Genomic DNA, 21,529 nt, shown 5'->3' on the forward strand with positions numbered 1-21,529 from the left:
AAATTTCTCCAGCGGTTTCCCAAAATTCCAAAATCCCCCAAAAAAACAAAATTTGGCAAATATGGCTATTTTTGGTATTTAAATGAAACACTTGCGGTCTCTTAAAACTACTTAGCGGTCACCCAAACCAAACCTTAAAAAAACCTGATCAGGGCCCGTCAACCTTTACCACTCTAAAACCATTCGGACCAATTTCACACAGAACTAAAAAAACAATGGGAGCCACAAAGACCTTTTCAAATTTGAAATAAAATGCCACTGTAAAAATGTTTTTTATGTCTCACGACATTCGACTTTTCGTTGTTAGTTAGTTTCTTGCATATTAAGTACACAGTTAAAGCAAATGCAATTTTTATTTGTGTATTTAACGCGTGTTGTCACACAACTAGTAACAGTTAACCGCCAGTTTACCTCTTTACGTTTCATGGTATAGACACGGTTGTAGCTAACTACTAGAGTATTTTTCTCTGTTGGTACATTAATTTCATAGTATATGCATATTTTTTTCTTAAATTCCTGACTTTTAATTACATTTTAACATTTCTCCCTGACGCAGGTTTAAACACTAAATTTCCTGACATGTCAAGAAAAATCTTGACCCCATGTCAAGGAAAATCTCAACCCTAGTCATTTGTGAGAACCATCATGAATAGACGTGGCAATTGGGTAAAAAAATAAATAAGAAATGCTTGATGTTCACTGAAAAATTCCACTGCCATCTGTATAACAATCAACCGCAAATGAAGCTTATTGTCACCTTTTTAAGTATTGTATTTGAATATACAGTATGCAAAGATTATTTGGGAATATTTTATTTGCTAATATATTTTGACAAGCTCCTGGATGCAAACTTTAAGTCTAGAAGCACTTGCGATGCACGATTGCTGGTCCAGATTCGTCGTACTCTTGTTTCGAGATCCAAATCTGTTGGAAAGTGGAGAGGGATGCAAGAATAGATCCTCCGATCCATACTGAATATTTGCGCTCAGGAGGAGCAATGATCTTGATCTTCATGGATGGTGGAGCGAGGTTCGAAATTTCTTTTTGCATACGCTCAGCAATACCTGAAAGATAAAAGCATGTTATTTAAAATACCTGAAATGTTGACAAAAACATACTTTCATCTGGTAACGCCATTAAAGTTAAAACTTCAAATGAATTTTTACACATACCTGAAAACATTGTGCTTCCCCCGGAAAGCTCAGTGTTGGCAAACAAATCTTTTCTGATGTCTTCATCACACATCATGATAGAGTTGTACGTAGTCTCATGGACACCTGCAGATTCCATACCAATAATTCCTGGCTGAAATAGGGTTTCGGGACATCGAAATCTTTCATTCCCTATGGTGATAACCTATTAAAGGCATTTTGCAAATCATTAAATAATGTCATTAGGCGCATTAGGCGTACTGCAGAATGCTTGTCAAACAATTACAGTAAAACTTAAAAAAAGTCACAACGTTTGCAATGTTGGTCATACTTGCAAAAAAAGCTAAAGTTGGATCCTGGTGGTTTTTGTAAAATACTACAAATCCCTTTGTTGTTTACAAACAAATCCCTTTATTCTGACAACTATTACAAGGACTGAGAGCCTTTCCGCGCTGCAGGTGTGCAGTGCAAAAACGTAAATGCTTTCCTTTCTTAATTGTACACAATATCGCAAACCGATTTTAAGATTTAATTTTTTTACCTGGCCGTCGGGAAGCTCATAGCTTTTCTCAAGAGAGCTACCAGAGGCAGCAGTCTGCATTTCCTGTTCAAAGTCAAGAGCAATATAGCACAGTTTCTCTTTGATATCTCTCACGATTTCTCGTTCAGCTGTGCATAATTGCCCGTAAGAAAAAATCTTTGCTGATATAATTTTTAACCACAATACTTTCAACCCGGCAACATGTTTGTTACATAACCTTAAAAAGAATTGCATTAAAGTATATAAGTTAGTTTACAAATTTGCGCTAAGATAGCGGGGGAAATTGAGGGGGAACTTTTCCCTGCATTTCAACAGTTTTGTATTTTTACGAAATGTTATTTCTTATTGTACTTTTTACATTAGCATATGCATGACAGCCTCGTCTGACCTTTGGCATAATTTAACCAAGCATAGCATAAGGTAGTGGCTTTCATACCTGTTGTCGTAAATGAGTATCCCCTCTCGGTGAGAATCTTCATGTAGTAATCAGTCAAATCGCGACCAGCCAAATCTAACCGGATGATGCCGTGCGGGATGGCGTATCCTCCGTAAATTGGAACAGTATGCGAAACACCGTCACCACTGTCCAAAACAATTCCTAAAAATTGCACTGATTTTATGTGCGCCAAGTTTCAAAAAAAGTAAGGTGGTTGTATGACGTCACACCCGCATGTGACGCAAATGTGCGAATGGAAGTCATAAAGTGCGTTGAATAAATTATGTGACGTTAACGATTTTATCTCAATTATAGCCGAAGTATTTTTATTGGTGAAATCCACACTTTACTTCTGCTCGTCAGTATAACACTCGAGTTTTGTCTACGCGAGTAATCATGGTGGCCGCCACTCAGCCCCGAAAGAGCAAGAAGGCGGCAACGCTCTGCTACCGCCTGGCCTTCGCCCACTGGGCGCCTAGCAACGAATCGTTCCATTTCGACAACCCTGTAACAAACCTGTGGTTCGGCCGGAGACATAAAGAGAAAGAACAGCTTGTACAGCAACGTACATTGCAGGCGTGTTAAAGTTCTCAAACATAATTTGAGTCATTTTCTCTCGGTTTGCCTGTAAAAAGAAACGATTGTTGCCCACATAATATTTATAGATGTTTTTTAAGAAGCTATAATCAGAATAATCCTTGATTATGAAAAAAGAAGGGTTTGACAGATCAAACATCCCTTGTATGTGATAAGTATATAATAAATAACAAGACACATACCAAAGCAATGGAGTACACGTACACTGCAGTCTTAAACATGCAATCATTAGGCATTTTATCAGTAACTATTCTTTTAGCGTCTGCCTGCAAGATTCCTTATAACTTGAGCCAGGTTTTAACGTAGTTCATTTTTTTCCTCTTCTTTCAAACTCTTTAATACGATTCATGTATTCCATGATTATTTTAAATGGTTATTCAGGACCACAAGACCAATTGCCCTAGAAGTTACTTTTGGATTCAACGGGGCTTCAGTAAGCAAGATTGGATATTCTTCAGGAGCAACACGAAGTTCGTTGTAGAATGTGTGATGCCAGATCTTTTCCATATCATCCCAGTTCGTAACAATTCCGCGCTCAATTGGGTATGCAAGGGTTAGAACACCACGCTTGCTTTGAGCTTCATCTCCAACGTAACTGTTCTCTTGGTCCATCTCACCCTAAAAAAAATTGTTTAATAGAATTTGTAAGCATGCAAAAAGAAAGACAACCCACCTCATGTATTGGACGTCCGACAATTGAAGAAAACACCGCTCTAGGTGCGTCATCTCCAGCTAAGCCGACTTTGCACATTCCAGATCCGTTGTCAACAACCACTGCAGGTACGTCCATTGTTTGGGATCGGTAAATTTTTAGTTAAAACGCAACAAACACGCTGTTACTCTAGAAAAAGATTTAGACTAACCAAATTTATACGTTGTCAATGAGAGAGTCACTTGTTTATCAGGAAATATTTTGCTTGAATTGACCTAGAAAATAATAAAATAAAGCCATCCTACCAAAATTACACTTGTTCGTTGAAAAACGGCAACGCGATTTGTGTAGTGGCAACAGGAATATTTTAACTCAGCACTAAAACACTTGCTTATCACAAAATAACCAAAACCTATTGCCCAAAAACTTTGATTAGTTTTATTTGAAGTTCTAAATAGTTGCTTATCACAAAATAAATGAGTTACAAAAAAGTAACCAAAACCTATTGCCCAAAAACTTTGATTAGTTTTATTTAATTATTTTAGTTGTGCATCCAAGTTCTAAATAGTTGTGGCTTTATTGTTCTAGACTAGACAACCAAACATGTCACCCTGTGTCCAATACACATCAATTGCTAAACTGGATATTTGTAATCAGTGTTTTTTTAAGGTGTTTTGGGGGACCGTTTCGGTCAAATTTCTCCAGCGGTTTCCCAAAATTTGCCAGTAGCCTAATAAATAATTCGTTTAAGCAAATATGGCTATTTTTTGGTATTTAAATGAAACACTTCCGGTCTCAAAACTACTCAAAACTAACACTCCCGGTCTTAAAACTACTTAGCGGTCACCCAAACCAAACCTTAAAAAAAACTTGTTTGTAATAGTGATCCAGGTTCCAGAATATGGAAACAATTGCGAAAACGGACCAGTTCAAAATAAGTCAAAAACCAACATTGGACACTGCGCTAGAGAAAGAGCAGCAGCTGCATCTTCTAGTATAAGCTAATAGCTTGAAGTTTTGGGAAGTTTGGGAACTACCGGTATTTCGCTAAAATGAGCGGCAAGAAGCCGACGTGGGCGGATACCAGTCATTGACCGCCGAAAAACAAATTCTAACGTATTGTAAAAGATCTAAAGTATTGTAAAAGAACTGTGCGATGCCTAGTTATTTTGTACTTAATTTTCACGTAGCGAAGCCGCTGCTGCATACAAAAACTTTCGCTGGCATTATGTATTGTAGTTGTCGCTTGGTTAGGGCGGATGCAGTACATGACAAGAACAATTATTTGCTTTTGAGCATTTACTTTGCCTCACAAAAGCTCTAGCCTAGCGCAAGGGTGCACAACCTTTCGCTATGACGGCCGCATCGCAGATACTCACCAACGGCCGCCAAGCGTTTGTTTGTTTTCGTTTGAATAATTTTTATGATAATTTCTAACTTGATTCATAAATCAAGCAGAACAGTCTACATAGCGATCAGTGTAAACTGTTTATAAATCCTATATATTGTGACGCTTGGGGCGTAGGCTTTTTCTTTTTGTTTGCACACAATAGGTGTACAAAAAAGTCTAAGGAAAATGCCTATTGGGCTGAAAATACTCGTTCCAGCGCCACAAAATCTTTATAGAGATGTTTTATAAAAAAAATTATTGGCAAAACCTCATTTGGCTTGTCTGGAGGTTCGAAGACCTAATGACTTGACTTGAGACTCGAACCCCCACAGACTAAACTTGACCTGAGACTCGACTAATAGGACTCGTGACCCAACCCTGCAAATAATAGTCTTCATAGACATGTGAAATTTGGATGAATGCTTTGTGTTTTGCTGTTGGTATTAAAAGTAAGTTCAATAAAATTGCCAATAGCCTACTTGCTTTTGTTTGTTCTGATTGTCGAATGAACGTATTAAATGCTTGCAGATTAAATCATCAGCGCATAAACTACACTACAGTGTAACTGTATAAACTTTTCTAGACATGACTATAGCATTCAAAAGGGGTCCCAGAAATTGACTTGAACTAGCATATTTATTCTCTCCCTGGCTGCAATTATAACATTACTGTAACGTTTCTAGTTAGCCTTTTTTAGTCCAAAGTAACTATTTTAGCTATGACAAAAACGCCACTTAATTTAGGGTATAATCCTACGTTAATGTAGATTATGTTATCTAGCTTATTCTCTTATTGCGTGAGTTCACTAATTCGCTTATTGTTTTTTGTGTGTAGGAACTAACTTTTAGTTAAAGTAAAATTACATTATGACGATAAAACCTGTCTAAAACAAAATCTGCATGCGTACAACTGCACGGGCAACAACAATGGGCAATCAGTCCAACATAAACACTGGACGACTGCCCCGAGGATAACACTCTCCTTTTCGTAACGAAACGGGACCGTATATAAAATTACACTATTAAACGGAGTCAGTGAGCTATCGTTCATTTGAAACACAACAGTTTGTAGCTTAATTTGGTAATGTTTACGCAACAGAGATCTCTCTTCCAAATACTGCGTTGGTCAGTGGATTGACCTGGCCTGAGGGAAACACATGGTATCTTGTTATGAAACCGGTTTGTTGTAACTTGTAACAAACCAGTTTCATAATAGTTGTTGTAACACAGTGGTTTTCAAGTTTTTCATTATATTTTTAAAACGGTCCCGTTGCTATTATATCGAGGGCTCGCGGTCTTTAAGCCTGAATGTCTATTTTAGCAAAACGAAAGTTGATTTGTGAAATTTAGCTCATTATACAAAATTGCGCATAACAATGATCCAAAGACAGTTTGTGACATCACAGACAAGGCAGAAAACATTATGATTGTGCGCAAACAATTGCATTTTTGATAGTTGTCATGCAATGAAGGCTTTGTTTAGTAATGGGGACAATCGATTTTTAATTCTTCTTTAATTTAAACTTATAGTGGCACAAATTGACGCCAAATAAGATATAAGTACTTCCAACCTTTCCGCGGACCCTGCAAAATTGCTTCACAGACCCCTAAAGGCCCCCGGACCCCAGTTTAGGAACCACTGCGTTAGATTGTTGTTATTTTTCTGCTGGTGTAGATTGTTTTCGAGTGTGTCTGTTTTCATTACTGTATTTTACAATACTTTGTAACACTCGAAACAAAGTCAGGTGACGAAATGATTGTCGATTTTTACTTGCAGAAAATTTTTGTCGTTTAAAAGCAACTCAAACATGTCCTGTACTTTTACGCAACCGGTACAGAGATTTTATTTCTCAAAAAATTGCATTGACGTTTTAAAATATTACGTTATGGCAGTTCAAATGAATCATCAGAAACAATTCTGAGAATTTTGCTTAATAACTCTTCATTCTTGCATATCTTAGACTCAATCTGCAATAACTCGGTCGTCATTTCTGTTTTGAAGTCCGTGAAGCATTGAAAAACTCTTTTAATTTCAGAGGCAAAATTCATTTTCATCCAATCCCTACTTTCAAGTGTAAATGTAACTTGTCCAGTTTTTACCCATTTCAAATTAGCCTTATTGTCCAAAGTGTACATATCTGCTGAAATTTCAGTCTCCGGAATTTTTATAGACCTTGTTTTCTGAATTTCTCTGTCTTCTTTTGGAGGTTTGTCATTCAAGGTAATATTCATTTTAGGAGGTTCAATTTTAACCAAGCAAGGATCTTTTTGGTTACTTCCACATTGGGAATTCTTTTTGACCGGTTTTCCACATTTTCCACAACATCTAAATCTTTTTTGCGACGGCTTTGGTTTCGGTAACTTCACTTTTTTAAGTGGTTTTGTAGTTTTCGGTGAGTCTTGGTGTTCTGGTTCTGGTATTTCGACTACAGCCATGGTTTCAGCATTTGCTATTATTTCTTCACAGTCCGATACATTGGTTGTAGCTGTATTGGTAAACGCACTGGTAACACGCGAACGGATAAAAGTCGCTGCTATGATACAGTTGCGTCTGATTTTACGCCATATTGAATTGCTTGCTTCTTCATTTCTGAAAATACATATTTTTGTCAAGTTGAAAAGTAGCACTTAAGCATTTTGTTGTGGTACTTAATGTTTTCAATGTTTGTTGTAGAAGCTAGTGGTCGAGTTTTGCTTTTTCAATCGTTTTTAAAATGATGTACAATACTTACATGTTTGTCACTTGTTCTGTGGAAATTTGATCCGTATTTGCATCTTTTAAAAGTCCTTCCTCTCGTTTTTTCTAAAATATTTCGCGTTTTATTACAAAGTAAAGTCTAGGAACGCCCTGTATGCTATAATGACCCTTAGACGACAAAACTTCGTTTCCAACCAATTGCTTGGCTATCGTGAAAGACAATGACGATACATAAGTACCTCTGTGGTTTATGCCCGGTTGTGGCATCAAACAGATTTGGTGAGGCATGGCTTTTCATACTATTGCACCCAACAAGCCAGAGTGCCGTAATCTGGCTACACCAAGCTATTATACGGTCAATGTATTGTCACCAGCTGCACTGATGAGACATTATAGGTCGCAACAGTGTGTACTGTCATGTTTTGATTTGCAAATTACCTGTGTTTTGCGTCTCCATTTTCTCAGGCGGTTAAACTTCTTTGCTACTTCCGGGTCTGCAGCCTCATCTCGTTCCCACTGAACTGCTTCCATAGTGCGAAACACAAACTGTAGACACAATTTAGTATCATTTTCGCTAAACCAAGTCGTAAAACTGAATAATGCTTATGAGTGCATTGGCCTCATCAACCCTACTTTAAGCAAAATATGCGATCACTTAAAAGTTTAGTTAAGTTTAGTTATGAATGTTGTTTGTTTTATCCTTGGTGGGCGAGCAACACCTAAATGCGTTATGCTCACAATGAGTCGGCCGTCGAGTTGCCTGTTATAATTGCAAGTAAATTGAATTTAATATTGGCGGGATTTGCGGTTTAGGACGGTGGTGGCTTTAACCATTGGTTCAACCCATAAGATGTCACTGGGTTGGGGTAATACTGCTTACGTTTCTTGTTAAGAGAAACCCAAGTGGCAGAGCCAGGGTTAGAACCCACAAACTTGTGAACACAAGCGCTCGGGCATCCATGCGACAGATAAGTTTTACTAAGTTTATTTTGATCACTGTTGGCTAAGTTTCGATGTATGCAACTTTTATCAATGACTGGTCAAACATAATTCATATGCCAAGACCGTGGGCCGATTCTTTATATAAATTCACTTACTAAAATATTGAGTTTATAACATGCATATCAGTTTTGATTCGAAACAAAACAAACGGTTTTAAACAAATCTTTGCATTTATACGAGCCATGACATATCACATGCCATATTTTTTGCTAGAAACAATATGTTCCAGTAATTCCATATTCGCAAAATATACTTCATGCATCACACGACAGCTCAGATCTGTAGGTTTACTTTTACTTGTAACAGAGATTTGACTTGCAGTTGTTAAAGATAAGACAAACTAAGAACTTAACTCAAAAACAAGGACGTTTCTTAGAAATAAGGACAAAAAAGGACGGTATGGCAATCTTGTTTATAGAGCTATTGGTTAAAAGTTTATTTTTTTGCTCATTAAAATAGATAATTTTTCATAAATCACAAATTCCCTGAAAACAAAATTCACATTTTGCAAGCGAATTTTCTATTAAAAGTTACCGTTTTCTGAATGTCGTAGGTCAGACGCCACTTGCGACGAAATGCGATGTCGATTCTGGGAAAAGTTTTCATGGTGTTGAGTAGATCCTGTGTGGTCATTGTGTCCATATCTACGTAGGTCAGTGCCCGTATACTAACTTCACTTCTCTGTGCATCTAACGTGTAAATGCAGCTCTTTGGGATGTCAACGCCAAAACTATCACCTTTGCCTATAGATAAAGGACTCGATGTAACTAAGGCAAATGTATTTGAATTTTGGTTGAGTATAAAAGAATGATAAACTGGGTAACTTGGTAAAGCTATTAACTCCACACCTCACGGCAGACCTATATTTAGCTAATTTTAGACAGGTGGGACAAAGAAATGAATTATTTATTTAGCAGCTGAACAGGGGTAGGGTAGTATGTAAGTATGTGAAATGTTTACATTAGGAACTAACTTCTATTACTAGTTTTATCGAATTTTGAATGCTAATACCTTATCCCTCAATTTATAGCCCTGAGCATTTTTTTTTAGATATATATCGTTTTGAAGGAGTAAAAGAGCACTTTTAAACCCATCAATAAGGGTCTGTCGCAAAGATGGTGTTTTATGATTTTTCGATAAATAAACATAATAGACTGAAGTACCTGATTTGTGCACTTTTTTGTGGCCGTGCAATAAGTGCACCATTTTGAATATAAACCAATTTAGGAGCTAATAAAAACAATAGATAAACTAAATTTATTGAAATCGCTTTAGCAGCTCTAACATTTGGCCTCTTTCTTCATCTTAACCGGTTTTATGTTTGTTTGGAACTTGATGTATTTTGATTGAATTATATTGACTTGTGGATATGGCAAAATCTAGTAAAATTTTAAAACTAAAACCAACTTCGAAAATAAAAAATTCGATGGGACTAAACGTGTTGAAACAGGTAATCATACTGCTAAAGAAACTAAACGGAATAGGTATTGGCGTAATGCACTACCAGCTAACATGTTGCTATTAATTAAATTAATTATACAATGTCACTCACTTAAAATAGCGACAAGAGAACCATCATATGTCACTTCGAGGGATCCACTTATAACAAAGAAAATGGAATCAAATAGTTCCCCTCTGTCGCACACAATATCACCAGGTGCTGCATAACATCGCTGTAGTGTTTTAGCCACAATGCTTCGTTCGTTGTCGTTTAAATCAAGAAATACTGGCTGGGCGTGCAAAACAGCTCGATGTAAATGCACGCACACTTCCGCCCTCTTGTGGTCGGGAAGATAATTCAGGATCTGTAAATGGGAAAATTTGTTTTTTTTGCGTTTTTGCCTTTGTTTTTTTTTTTTGTGACAAAAGTTCTAAAGCAAGAATACGAGAACTACATAATGCCTGATGCCTAGGCCCATGGAATAAAGTAAGTTTCTGCATAAGTATAGTAGTGATGTACCGAATATTCTGTTGTACATTTTTTTCGGTCGAATCGGCGTTTTTCACAAAGATTCGATTTCGGTTAAATTACAATAATTTCTTTTCGAACTTTTTTACAAATTTAAAGCGTAAAACGTGTGTTTCTCCTTAATAAGTGTTTCAAACTACGTCATAGCTACCACCGCGTCAACTATGACGATTGTTAAAACATTATCGTCTTGCCCACTGATAAAAAGTCAGTATTTTATTGGGAGGCTGGCAACCATGGCCGAGAGAACCTTAACCCCACAGAATTATAATGATAATGAAACACAACTGTTTGACTTGTAAAATAACTTATGTTTTCATGTCAAACGCGCAGGAGACGGCTTCGCATCACAGCATAAATGATTCGATTGATTCGAACCTAAATTAAACCGATTCGGTGCATCTCTAGTAAAAGGCAGCACTTATGTGGCATTTTCACCACTATGCCACCAAATAATCTTTGCAAAAAAAGCAGAAAAAAGTTGTAAATACTGTACCATTTTAACAAACTCTTATAAGAATACTATTCTAAACTGATTAATCCGTTTGTTGGTAATGACTAATAACATAAACGTGTATTCTAAATGGTACCTTTCAACAAACAAAAATTTTCGCAGTACGTACCCTATCCACATTAATCCCATGCGTTGCAGTACGTGTGTACGTCATATAATCACAAATACTCTCGGTGAGATGTTTCGGCAATTCGTGAATTTCGGCGAAATCTCTAACAGCTTTGATATGTTCCAGAAATTCATGGTTGTGTGCGTTGAACTGTTGAAGTATGGTGGTCACATTGCCAAGTATGGCAGCGTACAAGATACCTTCAACATAAAGAAAAAAATTATAGTTTACGATTTTCAATTTGCGATTTTAAAACCTTTAAGTGTCTTGCAGCCGTCACAAAAATGACACAAAATTGATTATCGTTGAGATTCATGTAATTATAACTTAAAATATTCTTTAAAATAAAAATTTACAGATTTTAAAGTACTTTGTTAAATATTTTCAAATAAGTTTAATTTTACTTTTATTTTATTTGCAAATTTGAACAAAATGACTTCCAGTTGTTGCAAAGTTAAAAGAGCAAATATTAAAAAATGTTGTAAGTTAAAGTTACGTTTTATCAGTTTATCTTGTCAGTTCATCTTTTTTAATTGTTACCTATAACTTAGTTAATAGCAAATTTACTTTTTACATACCCAAAGTTGAACAATGTCTCATAACAACTTAGTTCCCTATCCAACCTCAGTGAACTGCTAATTTCTTAACTGTGTTTGCTTACGCCGTCTACCGGCACCTAACAAGATTTGTTTGACATCGGTACGTACTTTTGCTGTAGGAGTGTTGGATATTCGCAAACCAAATATACGACAAACTAACCTCCAATGGTCAAGATAAAAATGCAGTAAATTTTCTCTAGATTTGTTTCTCCGCCGATGTTACCAAACCCAGCCGATATAACGTTGGTCATTGCAAAATACATACAAGCAGTGTAGCAGGTTTTAGTGTGTGGGCCGCCACTCAGCTCCCCTGTGAAAGAAAGAGTTTCTTTGTTTTCTATAACTAAAACAGTTCAAAAATGGATTGTGTAACAAGGAACATTACGTGGAAAATAGACTGTTTCATCACAACGCCACGTAAAAAAGTGTTATTAGGGTTTTCAAAGGCAGCTAGGCTAGGGTTGCCATACGTCAGGATTTTCCTTGACATGTCAGGGAATTTAGTGTTGAAATCTGCGTCAGGGAGAAACGTGAAAATGTACTTAAAAGTCAGGAATTTAAGAAAATATACACAAACATTTGAAATTAATGTACCAACGGAGAAAGTTTCTAGTAGTTGGCTACAACCGCGTCTATACCATGAAACGTAAAGATGTAAAATTAAGGCGCGCAGGTGACTGTTTCGTTTTGCAGTGTGTGTGCGCGCGTAACAATACCTGTTTGTTACTAGTTCTATTACAATACGCGTTAAACACAAATAAAAATCTGCGCTTTTAAAAAACACAGCATTCGATGCTATATGGGAAATTTCACTTGCTTTAACTGGGTACCTAATATGCAAGGAACTAACTTACAACGAAAATTTGAATGTCGTGAGACATAAAAATATTTATACAATTTTATTTCAAATTTTGAAAGGTCTTTGTGGCTCCCGTTGTTTGTTTTTTCTATGTGAAATTGGTCCGAATGGTGAAGGTTGGCGACCCCTGATATATTTGCTTGTTGTTTCAAGGATAGTAAGAGTAGTGAGCTTAGCCTAATAAACTTAGCCTACACAGAAGTTAATTGACAAGGATCAGAGTACCGTATCTAACGTTTTCTCGTGTCGCCGTCCGCGTGACTTCCGAATATTCTAAATTTATTCCGGAATAGAAGTGTTTTGATCGCAGAAATGGTTAACGAAGCGGTTCTCAAACTGGGTTCCGCGGTCCTTTAGGACTCCGTGAGGCAATTTTGCGGGGACCGCAGAAAGCTGGAAGTAATTCTATATTCTAGTTTAGCATCAGTTTGTGCAACTAAATAAGTTTAAATCAAAGTGAAATTGAGAAACGACCGTCTCTATTGCCAAACAATAGGCTTTATTGTATACCAACTAACATATATGCAATTGTTCGCGCACAATGGTAATGTTTTTGTCTTGTCTGTAATGTCAGATTTGGATCATTGTTATGCCGAATTTTACATAACTAGCTAAAATCCTGCAATCAATTTTTCTAAAAAACACATTCAGGCTTAAGGACCCCGACCCCTCGAAATAATGGCAAAAAAGACCGTTTAGAGAAAATAACGAAAAAGTTGAGAACCACCAAATTTTGTCAGGGATTGTGTATCCTAAAATATGGCAACCCCAAGCTAGGCTACTTACCCAATTTCATGCCTAAAGGAATAAGTAAGAAAAACTTGGTATGAAACATTTTGTAAAATAAACTTAAATTGAACAGCATAAAGTCAATAAGCGATGGCTACACTATAGCCAATACGCTCTATCGTCACCAGTTACACTGGTAAGACTTTTATAGATCGAAACAGCGGCCACTGTCTGCACCTTATAACTTAAATTTAACTTTCAAAATCATTCAAGAGGTAACAAGATTAAAACTGGTTAAGAACTTGAACTTAGAGTATGTTACATCGAAATATATAAATAGGTGAGGGATAAATTCACACACTTACCAGCCGTTTCGTTCCATTGAAATTCCATGTCCGATATCTCGGCAAAATTGAGGAGCCAACTTTTTGGCGGAAGACGTACACTTGCATTGTATCCCTCGTAGTCCGTGACAGTTACTAAAATACACAACAGTACATTGTGGTGATATTAATACATAAGATACTGCGTGTAACAGGCATGAAAAGAGATTGCTGCTAACACTAAAGTGGTATAAAGCGAGTCAAAAATTGAGGGAACCAAAAGTATAAACCCGAAAAAAAATCTTAAAATAAAATGTTAAATCTACCAAGATGATTTTTGATAGGATGCCACCAATTATAAACTAACCGATAAAAACATTAAGCTCTTGTGAAAGAAATCCATTCTACAGGCCTTATTCGGGCCACTTAGTGCATTTGAAATTTATTTTGTGCATTTGAAAAATTTTGTCCCCAGAAACAAGTTACTATAGCAGCTAAGTAGGTATGGGCACAAATGATGTGAAGTCAGGGCCGAATTAAGCCTATTATAGTCAAACCTAAGTACGAAACCGACTCGAAAAGTCTAAAGCAACTTACAACATTAATCTAGCATACTTACTATGCTCAATGTGTGAATAATCGTTCATCTCATACTCGTACACATTATTCCAATACAGCGAGTCATTTCCCAGTCCACCGAAATCGTTAAACTCAGGAACAATAGCAGGTGGTGCATTGTGGGATTGAAACAACTGTAATTCTTCCTCTAGTTTTGCGTAAGTTACCAGATATTCGGCTACACCTTGAATCGACACTGCGTACCAGCCACACGCCATCCAGTGGCAGATAAGAAGAATTAAACTGATCTAAAAGATTTGGATTGCATAATTAGGTCGTGATGATGGACATTGGTATTTGGCGGTTGTGTTTTGTTTTAATATTTATTGATTTGGTACATTGGCAATTTCCCCTATCATCTAAATGTGAAATATTGTTTTGGGTTCGAACAGGTTGGTGAGGTATGGCTTTTCAACATGCTGCTCCCAACAAACTGGAGTGCCCTAAGGTGGTTACATTAGCTCATACGGCCGATCTCTTGTCACCAGCTGCACTGACGAGACCTTATAGGTCGAAAAGCAACAATGACGAACTAAAGTTAAAACAATTAAGCATTGAGTAAAATTTCCTGCAAAGAAAGGCAACTGCAAACAAAATATCGGGGACGAAAACAGCAAACTAATGCACACTATATCTAGGACGTTAAAGACACTTATAACAAACAAGACCATGGCGAATGCTGCACTTACCATAACGAGCAAACTTGCCCATGCATGTTCCAAGTACCGATCGACGTCGCGTGCTATTCTTATGATACGAAGCAAGCGAAATGCCTTGAGTGCTCCGAGTAGATGGGCAAGACCCTGAAAGGTTTGACATTTGTTTTTTGTGCCTTGCTACACTAAAAATGTTTTGAAGTTAATTAATTCCTGAATACAAGACATTGAATGTAAACACAATGTGCCGATACAAGTATAAGGTATAAGTTGCATGCTTGTCCTATAGGTCTCATCACTGCAGCTAGTGACAAGACATGGGCCGTACAGGCTAAGATAGCGAGGCTAACGGCACTCCATTTTACTGTGTCTTGCAGGCTAAAAAGCCAAGTTGGACTATACTGACATGCACCAGCTATCCTGATGATCTTTTATTTGTCAAAGTAGTGTGCAATGACTGCAGCTAAAAACGAGAACTAATAGCAAGACAGCAAATAAAGCAAAATAGAGAAAATAAGAAGACCTTCTTTAATCGCAGTGAACATTAAGATTAAATTTTATGATTTTAGTTTCTAGAAACAATTTATAAGGGTAAATTAGCTCCTCTGGTTGTTCTCAGGGGCTACAATAATAAAAAAAAAACTTAAGAAACTATAGCTTAGCAGTATATGTTATGCGAAAATAAATGGCCTTGGATCCTTAAACATAACAGCGTTAACACAACACAAACCTACCTGTTCCTTGACTTCGCCTATTGATATTGTGATGGCGTCGTATGGTAAACACGACAAGACGTCGATAATGAACCACGACTTGGCGTATTTGAGTCGAATCTGATTCAAATCCGTCACTAGAGTCCCTGTAAAAGCATGAAAAATCTGTTACACAATGTAGGGAAAATAAAGGTGAAATGAGATTTTAAAGCACCTTCTTTGCCAATAAACGTGGTGTGGAAGTTGACACCCATGTCGATTAGGAAGAATATATCCAGAAAAGAGTCCACCACCAACCAAGCAGTGCTGCAAATGAAATTACTTTGTAGATCTTGTAAAACGATCTAAAAAACGACAAATGTTGGGTATTGGCTGGTCGTTACAGACTAAAACACTTTCAAGTGTGCCAAATATTACATTTGTGTTTGTTCTACCTTTACTTAAGATACTATTACCCGATTATGTATTTATACATTCGTGTTTATCACCCGATTTTGAGTTGTAACTTGGTACTCGAACCCAAAAGTTGGTGAAATTGTGGCAGAAATTTACCTAAAACACTAAAGTGGCTGATCTGTTTTGACGAAATATAGAATCTGAATGACTTTGACTGAGTCACAAGACGTGGTAAAACAAGAATTGAGTGGTGTGAGTGAAAATGAGTTATAGCAGTACAGCAAAATGTTTAATTCCAAACTTTTACGAACGTTTTGTTTACAAGTACAATAGATTGTTTCTTGTTCCAGACATGTACTTGATCGCGTTTATTGTGTTCATAAAAAGACGACTGCTAGAATAAGTTAGGGCAAAACTGTCTAATTAAGCAGCACATTTACAAAATTTATCTTTCCAAAAACTCACAAAAAAGAATTTCGCAACATAATTTAAGATTGTGCGTAGTTTGTTACGTAAAAATACGTCACAGTATATGCTCATCAGCAAAGACATGTTCTTAAACAACATGTACGAACGATATAAACTGTATGGAGAAATGACTGAACAGGCAATAGCCTTACGACACATATGTACCGCATCCTGAAATCTCCAAGCATGGCGCAAACAACCTATATTATTGACAATCAACACAGACGTTACGCAAATATTACCAAATGTCAGCGCAGGCATTAAATTAAGGCTGCGAATATTTGAGTAATGTCGAATACCTTTTCGGAGCGAGACGAAATGCTGCGACAAGAGGCACAACCACTGCTGTATACGTTGTTAAGGAGAGAACAATCCAATCCCATAGCATCTTGCCGGTGGTGTAGTGAATAATGACAAATCTGCTTTTCGTTGTGGCCAAATCAACGCTTTGGGCGTCCGCTTCTGCAAAAAATTAAATCTTTAAGACTCCATCAAGACTACACTATTTTAAACTATCGTTCTTAGTTTAATTTTCATGTATGATTTGAATGTACCATTCTTTGATCTGTGCGTTTAACTGTGGTTCTAATCTAAACGAGCTTTGTGCAGCCAACCATAACTAACTCGCTACAGTCACCAAACCGACAAAGTTTTAAAGAGCACGAGCATGTCTAAACATTAATTTTTACCAAAACAAATTCAGCAGTTAAAGGGTTAAGTATAGGAATGAATTTCTGGAAATTACTACATTTCAAGTAAAATATAATCCCTACAAAATACAGTTACTTTAGCAAAGTTTTAAATGAATTTTAAATCTCTTTTGTGACTTCTTTGAATTATGTTGTGAGTTTAACCAATTCTACCCACAAAGGGACAAAGTTTACTCTTCACACCTAAGCAAATCCGAAGGTTTGTTACCGAAATCCGATAGAATAATGCAGTGTATTTGCCAAAGTCACACAAAGCCCTATTTCACCATAATACACACACAAGGATAAATCCATTAGCTACCGCATAGGCTGTGGTTTTGTGGTGATTTGAAATTGCCTATGGAAAGTGGTTTCGTCATAGCAGCTGGACACGCACCAGTGAGCACAAAAAAGACTTGCCGCAATTTTCTTTTCACTTTCAGTCATTGGAAACGAAGTTAACAATGCATTAGGGGCGTGGGAAGTCTAAATATATGACACACCGTGTCTTCGAGTTTAGCTTGCACTGTCGTAGTGATAACATCGTCCATACTTGAAAGGTCGAAAGAAGGCTGAACAAAAAGCAGCCAAGGCGGTCAGACGTTGGCTGGCTTGTGTCGTAACAAAGGGCCAAGGAGCACAAAGACAAAGCAAATAGAAGGCTTTTGAAAGTTTGTCGTTACGGCTCCGTTTTCGGGAATAACAAAGGCCTGTTGGGTCAACCAGCGTTTGTACAATTCCTGGTAAGGAATGGTTGAGCTTACAGCGCTACGGGATTTGCTGAGGCCGCGTCACTAGTGCCATGACGTAACAAATGCTCAGTGTTTACTGGCGGTTTTTGTGCTGGAAAGTGTTTGACGCCAGGCATGCCTTGTCGAGTGTACTTATGTGGACAAGAGCAGTTTGCGCTTATTTTGTGCGGAACGGCTCGTTTTCGCATAGTCGAGCGGTATTTCAGCCGGTTAGAGCGCAATTTGTTGTCTACAGTCACAACAAAGACAATTTATTTAAGTTTGTTATTCAACAAAAGAAACTAGTGTGCATTACAACGAGGTACCGTCTTCGCTTTGACCTTGAGCTGTAGGATTACGTCATGATTTTTAAAAGCCTGTCTGGAATGTTCGCAACGCATCAACTGGTCTCGACAGTTGCAAATGAATCGAGGCAACTTTTTAAACGTGCGTCGTAGCGTTGTGTTTCTCATAGAATTTAAGCAGCAATTCAGTAACTGTAACCAGCAGCTGGTAACAAGGCTGGCCAGGACTTAACCAACACTAATTGTAAGGTACACTGAATAGTCAGGCTGCCCCGGTATAAGCACGCAACGATTTGGGGATAATGGCCCTTGTGAAGCTCTTCTGGGCCCATCGATGTTAGCTAGCAAGCCAGGCCATCGAGTAAATCTTGCGTTCGCGCATTTTTCTTTAATGAGTGCACTGATTTGAGAACGTTTTTAGGCCCATTGTTACAGCTTTGTTCGTCAGTACTTGGTTGGCATGAAAATGTGTTGTGGAATGTTATTTTTCGCTACTCGTAATTTCAGTACCTGTTTTTGCTGTTATCACATGTTAAAGTTCAGGGGTTGAATTTGTATGCGAAGGGTTTTGGTAGAAAAAACTTATTAATCGTATAAGCTATTGTTGCCAGGCATAATATCAAGTTTATAGAGCTCTTCTGGCAAGTATTTTTATTCCGACGTTTCGACACCGGTCGTGTTATTTACCCAGATAAAGGCGACCTGTATAGGACGTTGAAACGTCGGAATAAAAATACTAGCCATTAGAGCTCTATAAACTTAAAATTAACCGTACGTAGCAATTTTGACAATAAATTCACATTATATATGTTTGTCAACAGTTCGCAAAACGTAAAAATATCAGAAGTCCAACTATCAGCACTGACAGGTCGTTTAGGTAAGTAGAAAAGTTTAACTGTTGTGGTGCCACCGAAAAAGCATAGTAAGAAAACATATGACATTACAAGGAGCACAATGTACTAAACATAGTAAACAAATGTAAAACTCGTAACGTAGAACCTCGTGTTTGTAGATACCTTCGTATCACACACGATCAGGATGTCCTTAAAAGGTCCATCAGGCGATCGAAAGTTTAAGGGTACACAAAAAGCGCGCCAGGACTAGGAGCCTATTTCGCTCTAAGTCAACAAGTTTGCCAGATAAGTCGCCTGGAAAAGGTATAGAAAGGACGGAGTCACATTCCCAGCATTCTAGAGCAGCAGTGGCGATTCTTTCCATGAATTTGTTATGATAAAATGGCACAATGCTGACATTAAAACTGTTCTGTTTGCGAACTTATCCAGTAGGTCAAGTTTGTATTGTTAAACTTGTGGGCGTTTCCATAAAGTACGAGTCCCTTAAGAAACCTGTATCGTTTACACTTACAGTTTACACGCTGTAAATATTATCTCATGTGCTGATGATACGTTGTACGTGCGGTGTTTGCACACAGTGGTGGTTGGGGGTACTAGGCCGTATACTGATCTTAGTATTAGGCGCCGGTTGCATTTTTGACATTTTTGTATGACGTTGACAGATCTTACGTATGCTGTTAGGCACGCAGGTGGCTTTAGGCGAAATGTGCAGTATGTATTTGTTTTTAAATTGCACCAGCATTCTGACTGAAAGTGGTCATATGAGCTGTAACTTGTAACAACAAAAACGTTTTTGTTGTCCATCTGAATGTCATATATGACCAGTGGTGGGATTCAAATTTTTTGTCAGCCGGTTCTATCACAAAGGTCATAGTTTTCAGCCGGTTCTGTTACAAAAAGTCCATTGATAGTAACCAGTAATGCTAACGGTTCGCTGATATCATAAAATTTCGTGAGACGGTTCTATAAAACCGGTGCGAATCGACTGAATCCCACCATTGTATATGACTAATTGTTCGCTATAACGCCTTCAATGTGCCTGGCCTACTAAGATTTGTGTGTGTATTGTTTGTAAAAATGATGCAACAAATTGCTAATATTCTCACTATTTAGTGTATCTTTCGGCTTATCAGATATTTCAAACAGCACAACACAACTGATGCAACAATTAAAGTTAAAAACTGTGACAGTTTTGTGTTCTAGTCTTACCTTGTTCATTAGTTTTCGGTTTTGCAAATGTCCCTAGTAGATTATTTAACTTCTGCGTTCCTTCAACAAAATTTGCGTCAATTTCTGAACTGTTGCTGTTAGATTCTTGGGCTCTTACCTGCCCTGTTGATGACATTTTGCAACTAGCGTTATCCAACTAACCTTAACCCAGAAGTTAGTTTTACAAATCTTGTTTTTATAAAGTTGAACATTGTAGTATGGACTTGGTTTGTTGCAAAAAAAACAACGATTTGAAAAAAGGACTTTTGGAACATATGTTAAAATTATCCTTGTGTTAAACAAACTTACTTTACGCAAATCGGATTTCGTTTGCGTTGCTTTGTCGAAGTATTTAACGAACTCCGACGGTAAGTGACCAATCCACGATATTAATCCTCTCAACCAAGGTTCATTGTTTCGTAAGTGGTCGCGTATATTACGCATACAATCTTTCCGATGTATTACCCGTTGTAATCGCTGCGTTGCCCCTCGCTTATTCGACATGGAATAATGTTTGTAACAGTCCTACCCATTTTTTTAAAAAAACGTACTTGTTTGTACAAATCACGGTATTTCTCTATTTGTCAACCTATTACACGGATTAGCACACACTGTCCAATCGGTTTTTTTTATACTTACATTTCAATGCAGTTTGAAAACTTTAGTGTCTTGGTTGGCTGGTAATTCATATTAAGTATGACAGCTCGCCTTATCAATCACAACCACAAGGCAGCAAATAAAGTGTTGATGAAGGATCAACAAAGGTTTTAGTGTCTAAGGAGCCTGCGAAATGGCAAAAGTGTAACACAATCATTTTGTTTGCAATGTTATCGACAAAGTCGAGCAGCCGTAGACAGAAAAGCATTCATTTGAGACTCAGGAGAAAATTGGTTACGCTTCATTAGCTTAGTAAACAAACTGCCATTTCCAGACCAACTTCGAAACATTACATTAGCGAAATTTTGTCAAATAGTCAGTCAACATCCAAAAACACCACAAAATCAGATAAACATTTAGTATTTGTAAAGTTGTGAATATTTTACATTATTTTTGGTTGACTGATTTCCAGTTGAATAGAACGCGTGACGCTAGTAGCGCTGAAGTGCTGCGGATATTTTGCAAATGCGCATTCCTTTGCACTGAATGAAAACAAACAGAGCAAAAGCGTTGTCGTATTGCTTTGCTGGGCATTGAACATTCGTAAATGTGTAGTGCAGTGAGCAGTTCTTTTAAAAATGCATTTATAAGCTGTGTTAGTTATTTGTACACCTTTATCTCTACCTTACATTGAGCTGTTGTAATTGTAATAAGTGTATGGAAAG

The 21,529-nt window shown here is 37.3% G+C and overlaps 2 protein-coding genes across 4 annotated transcripts; both read right to left on the minus strand.

Moving 5' to 3' along the window:
- Nucleotides 1-747: 747 nt before the first annotated feature.
- On the minus strand, nucleotides 748-3,669 carry LOC145205501 (actin, non-muscle 6.2-like). Of its 2 annotated transcripts, XM_080078243.1 has the most exons (8): nucleotides 3,589-3,669; nucleotides 3,399-3,499; nucleotides 3,137-3,343; nucleotides 2,645-2,753; nucleotides 2,129-2,290; nucleotides 1,693-1,820; nucleotides 1,173-1,356; nucleotides 748-1,064 (listed from the first exon to the last, which is right to left on the minus strand). In XM_080078243.1, the coding sequence occupies exons 2-8, from the start codon at nucleotides 3,474-3,476 to the stop codon at nucleotides 859-861; spliced, it is 1,074 nt and encodes a 357-aa protein (XP_079934369.1). In that variant the 5' UTR covers nucleotides 3,477-3,499; nucleotides 3,589-3,669; the 3' UTR covers nucleotides 748-858. The 2 variants fall into 2 exon arrangements, with proteins under 2 accessions (XP_079934369.1, XP_079934368.1); XM_080078242.1 differs by lacking the exon at nucleotides 3,589-3,669 and having other exon boundaries at nucleotides 3,399-3,582.
- Nucleotides 3,670-6,536: 2,867 nt separating this feature from the next.
- LOC145205498 (voltage-gated delayed rectifier potassium channel KCNH1-like) lies at nucleotides 6,537-20,401 on the minus strand. Of its 2 annotated transcripts, XM_080078235.1 has the most exons (14): nucleotides 20,208-20,401; nucleotides 16,719-16,881; nucleotides 15,770-15,861; nucleotides 15,577-15,701; nucleotides 14,876-14,989; nucleotides 14,188-14,434; nucleotides 13,611-13,724; nucleotides 11,818-11,967; nucleotides 11,059-11,258; nucleotides 10,019-10,271; nucleotides 9,001-9,209; nucleotides 7,903-8,010; nucleotides 7,499-7,569; nucleotides 6,537-7,356 (listed from the first exon to the last, which is right to left on the minus strand). In XM_080078235.1, exons 1-14 carry the CDS (start codon nucleotides 20,341-20,343, stop codon nucleotides 6,651-6,653), a joined length of 2,688 nt encoding a protein of 895 aa, XP_079934361.1. In that variant the 5' UTR covers nucleotides 20,344-20,401; the 3' UTR covers nucleotides 6,537-6,650. The 2 variants fall into 2 exon arrangements, with proteins under 2 accessions (XP_079934361.1, XP_079934362.1); XM_080078236.1 differs by lacking the exon at nucleotides 20,208-20,401 and having other exon boundaries at nucleotides 15,770-15,899; nucleotides 16,719-16,869.
- Between the last annotated feature and the right edge of the window lie 1,128 nt (nucleotides 20,402-21,529).

The sequence above is a fragment of the Phallusia mammillata genome, chromosome 8 (genome assembly GCF_965637545.1).
Source record: "Phallusia mammillata chromosome 8, kaPhaMamm4.hap1.1, whole genome shotgun sequence".
In the NCBI taxonomy this organism is placed as follows: Eukaryota; Metazoa; Chordata; class Ascidiacea; order Phlebobranchia; family Ascidiidae; genus Phallusia; species Phallusia mammillata.

Excerpts from the sequence above, each read along its gene's own strand:
- LOC145205501 (XM_080078242.1), bottom strand. The coding sequence starts at position 3,515 with ATGGACGTACCTGCAGTGGTTGTTGACAACGGATCTGGAATGTGCAAA. Across the intron at positions 1,821-2,128 it reads ATACTCATTTACGACAACAG|CTGAACGAGAAATCGTGAGA; the intron begins GTATGAAAGCCA and ends AATTATGCACAG. Across the intron at positions 1,065-1,172 it reads GGGAAGCACAATGTTTTCAG|GTATTGCTGAGCGTATGCAA; the intron begins GTATGTGTAAAA and ends TTTATCTTTCAG.
- LOC145205498 (XM_080078235.1), bottom strand. The coding sequence starts at position 20,343 with ATGTCATCAACAGGGCAGGTAAGAGCCCAAGAATCTAACAGCAACAGT. Across the intron at positions 14,990-15,576 it reads TAGGCGAAGTCAAGGAACAG|GGTCTTGCCCATCTACTCGG; the intron begins GTAGGTTTGTGT and ends CAAACCTTTCAG. Across the intron at positions 11,259-11,817 it reads TTTTATCTTGACCATTGGAG|GTATCTTGTACGCTGCCATA; the intron begins GTTAGTTTGTCG and ends TTTATGTTGAAG.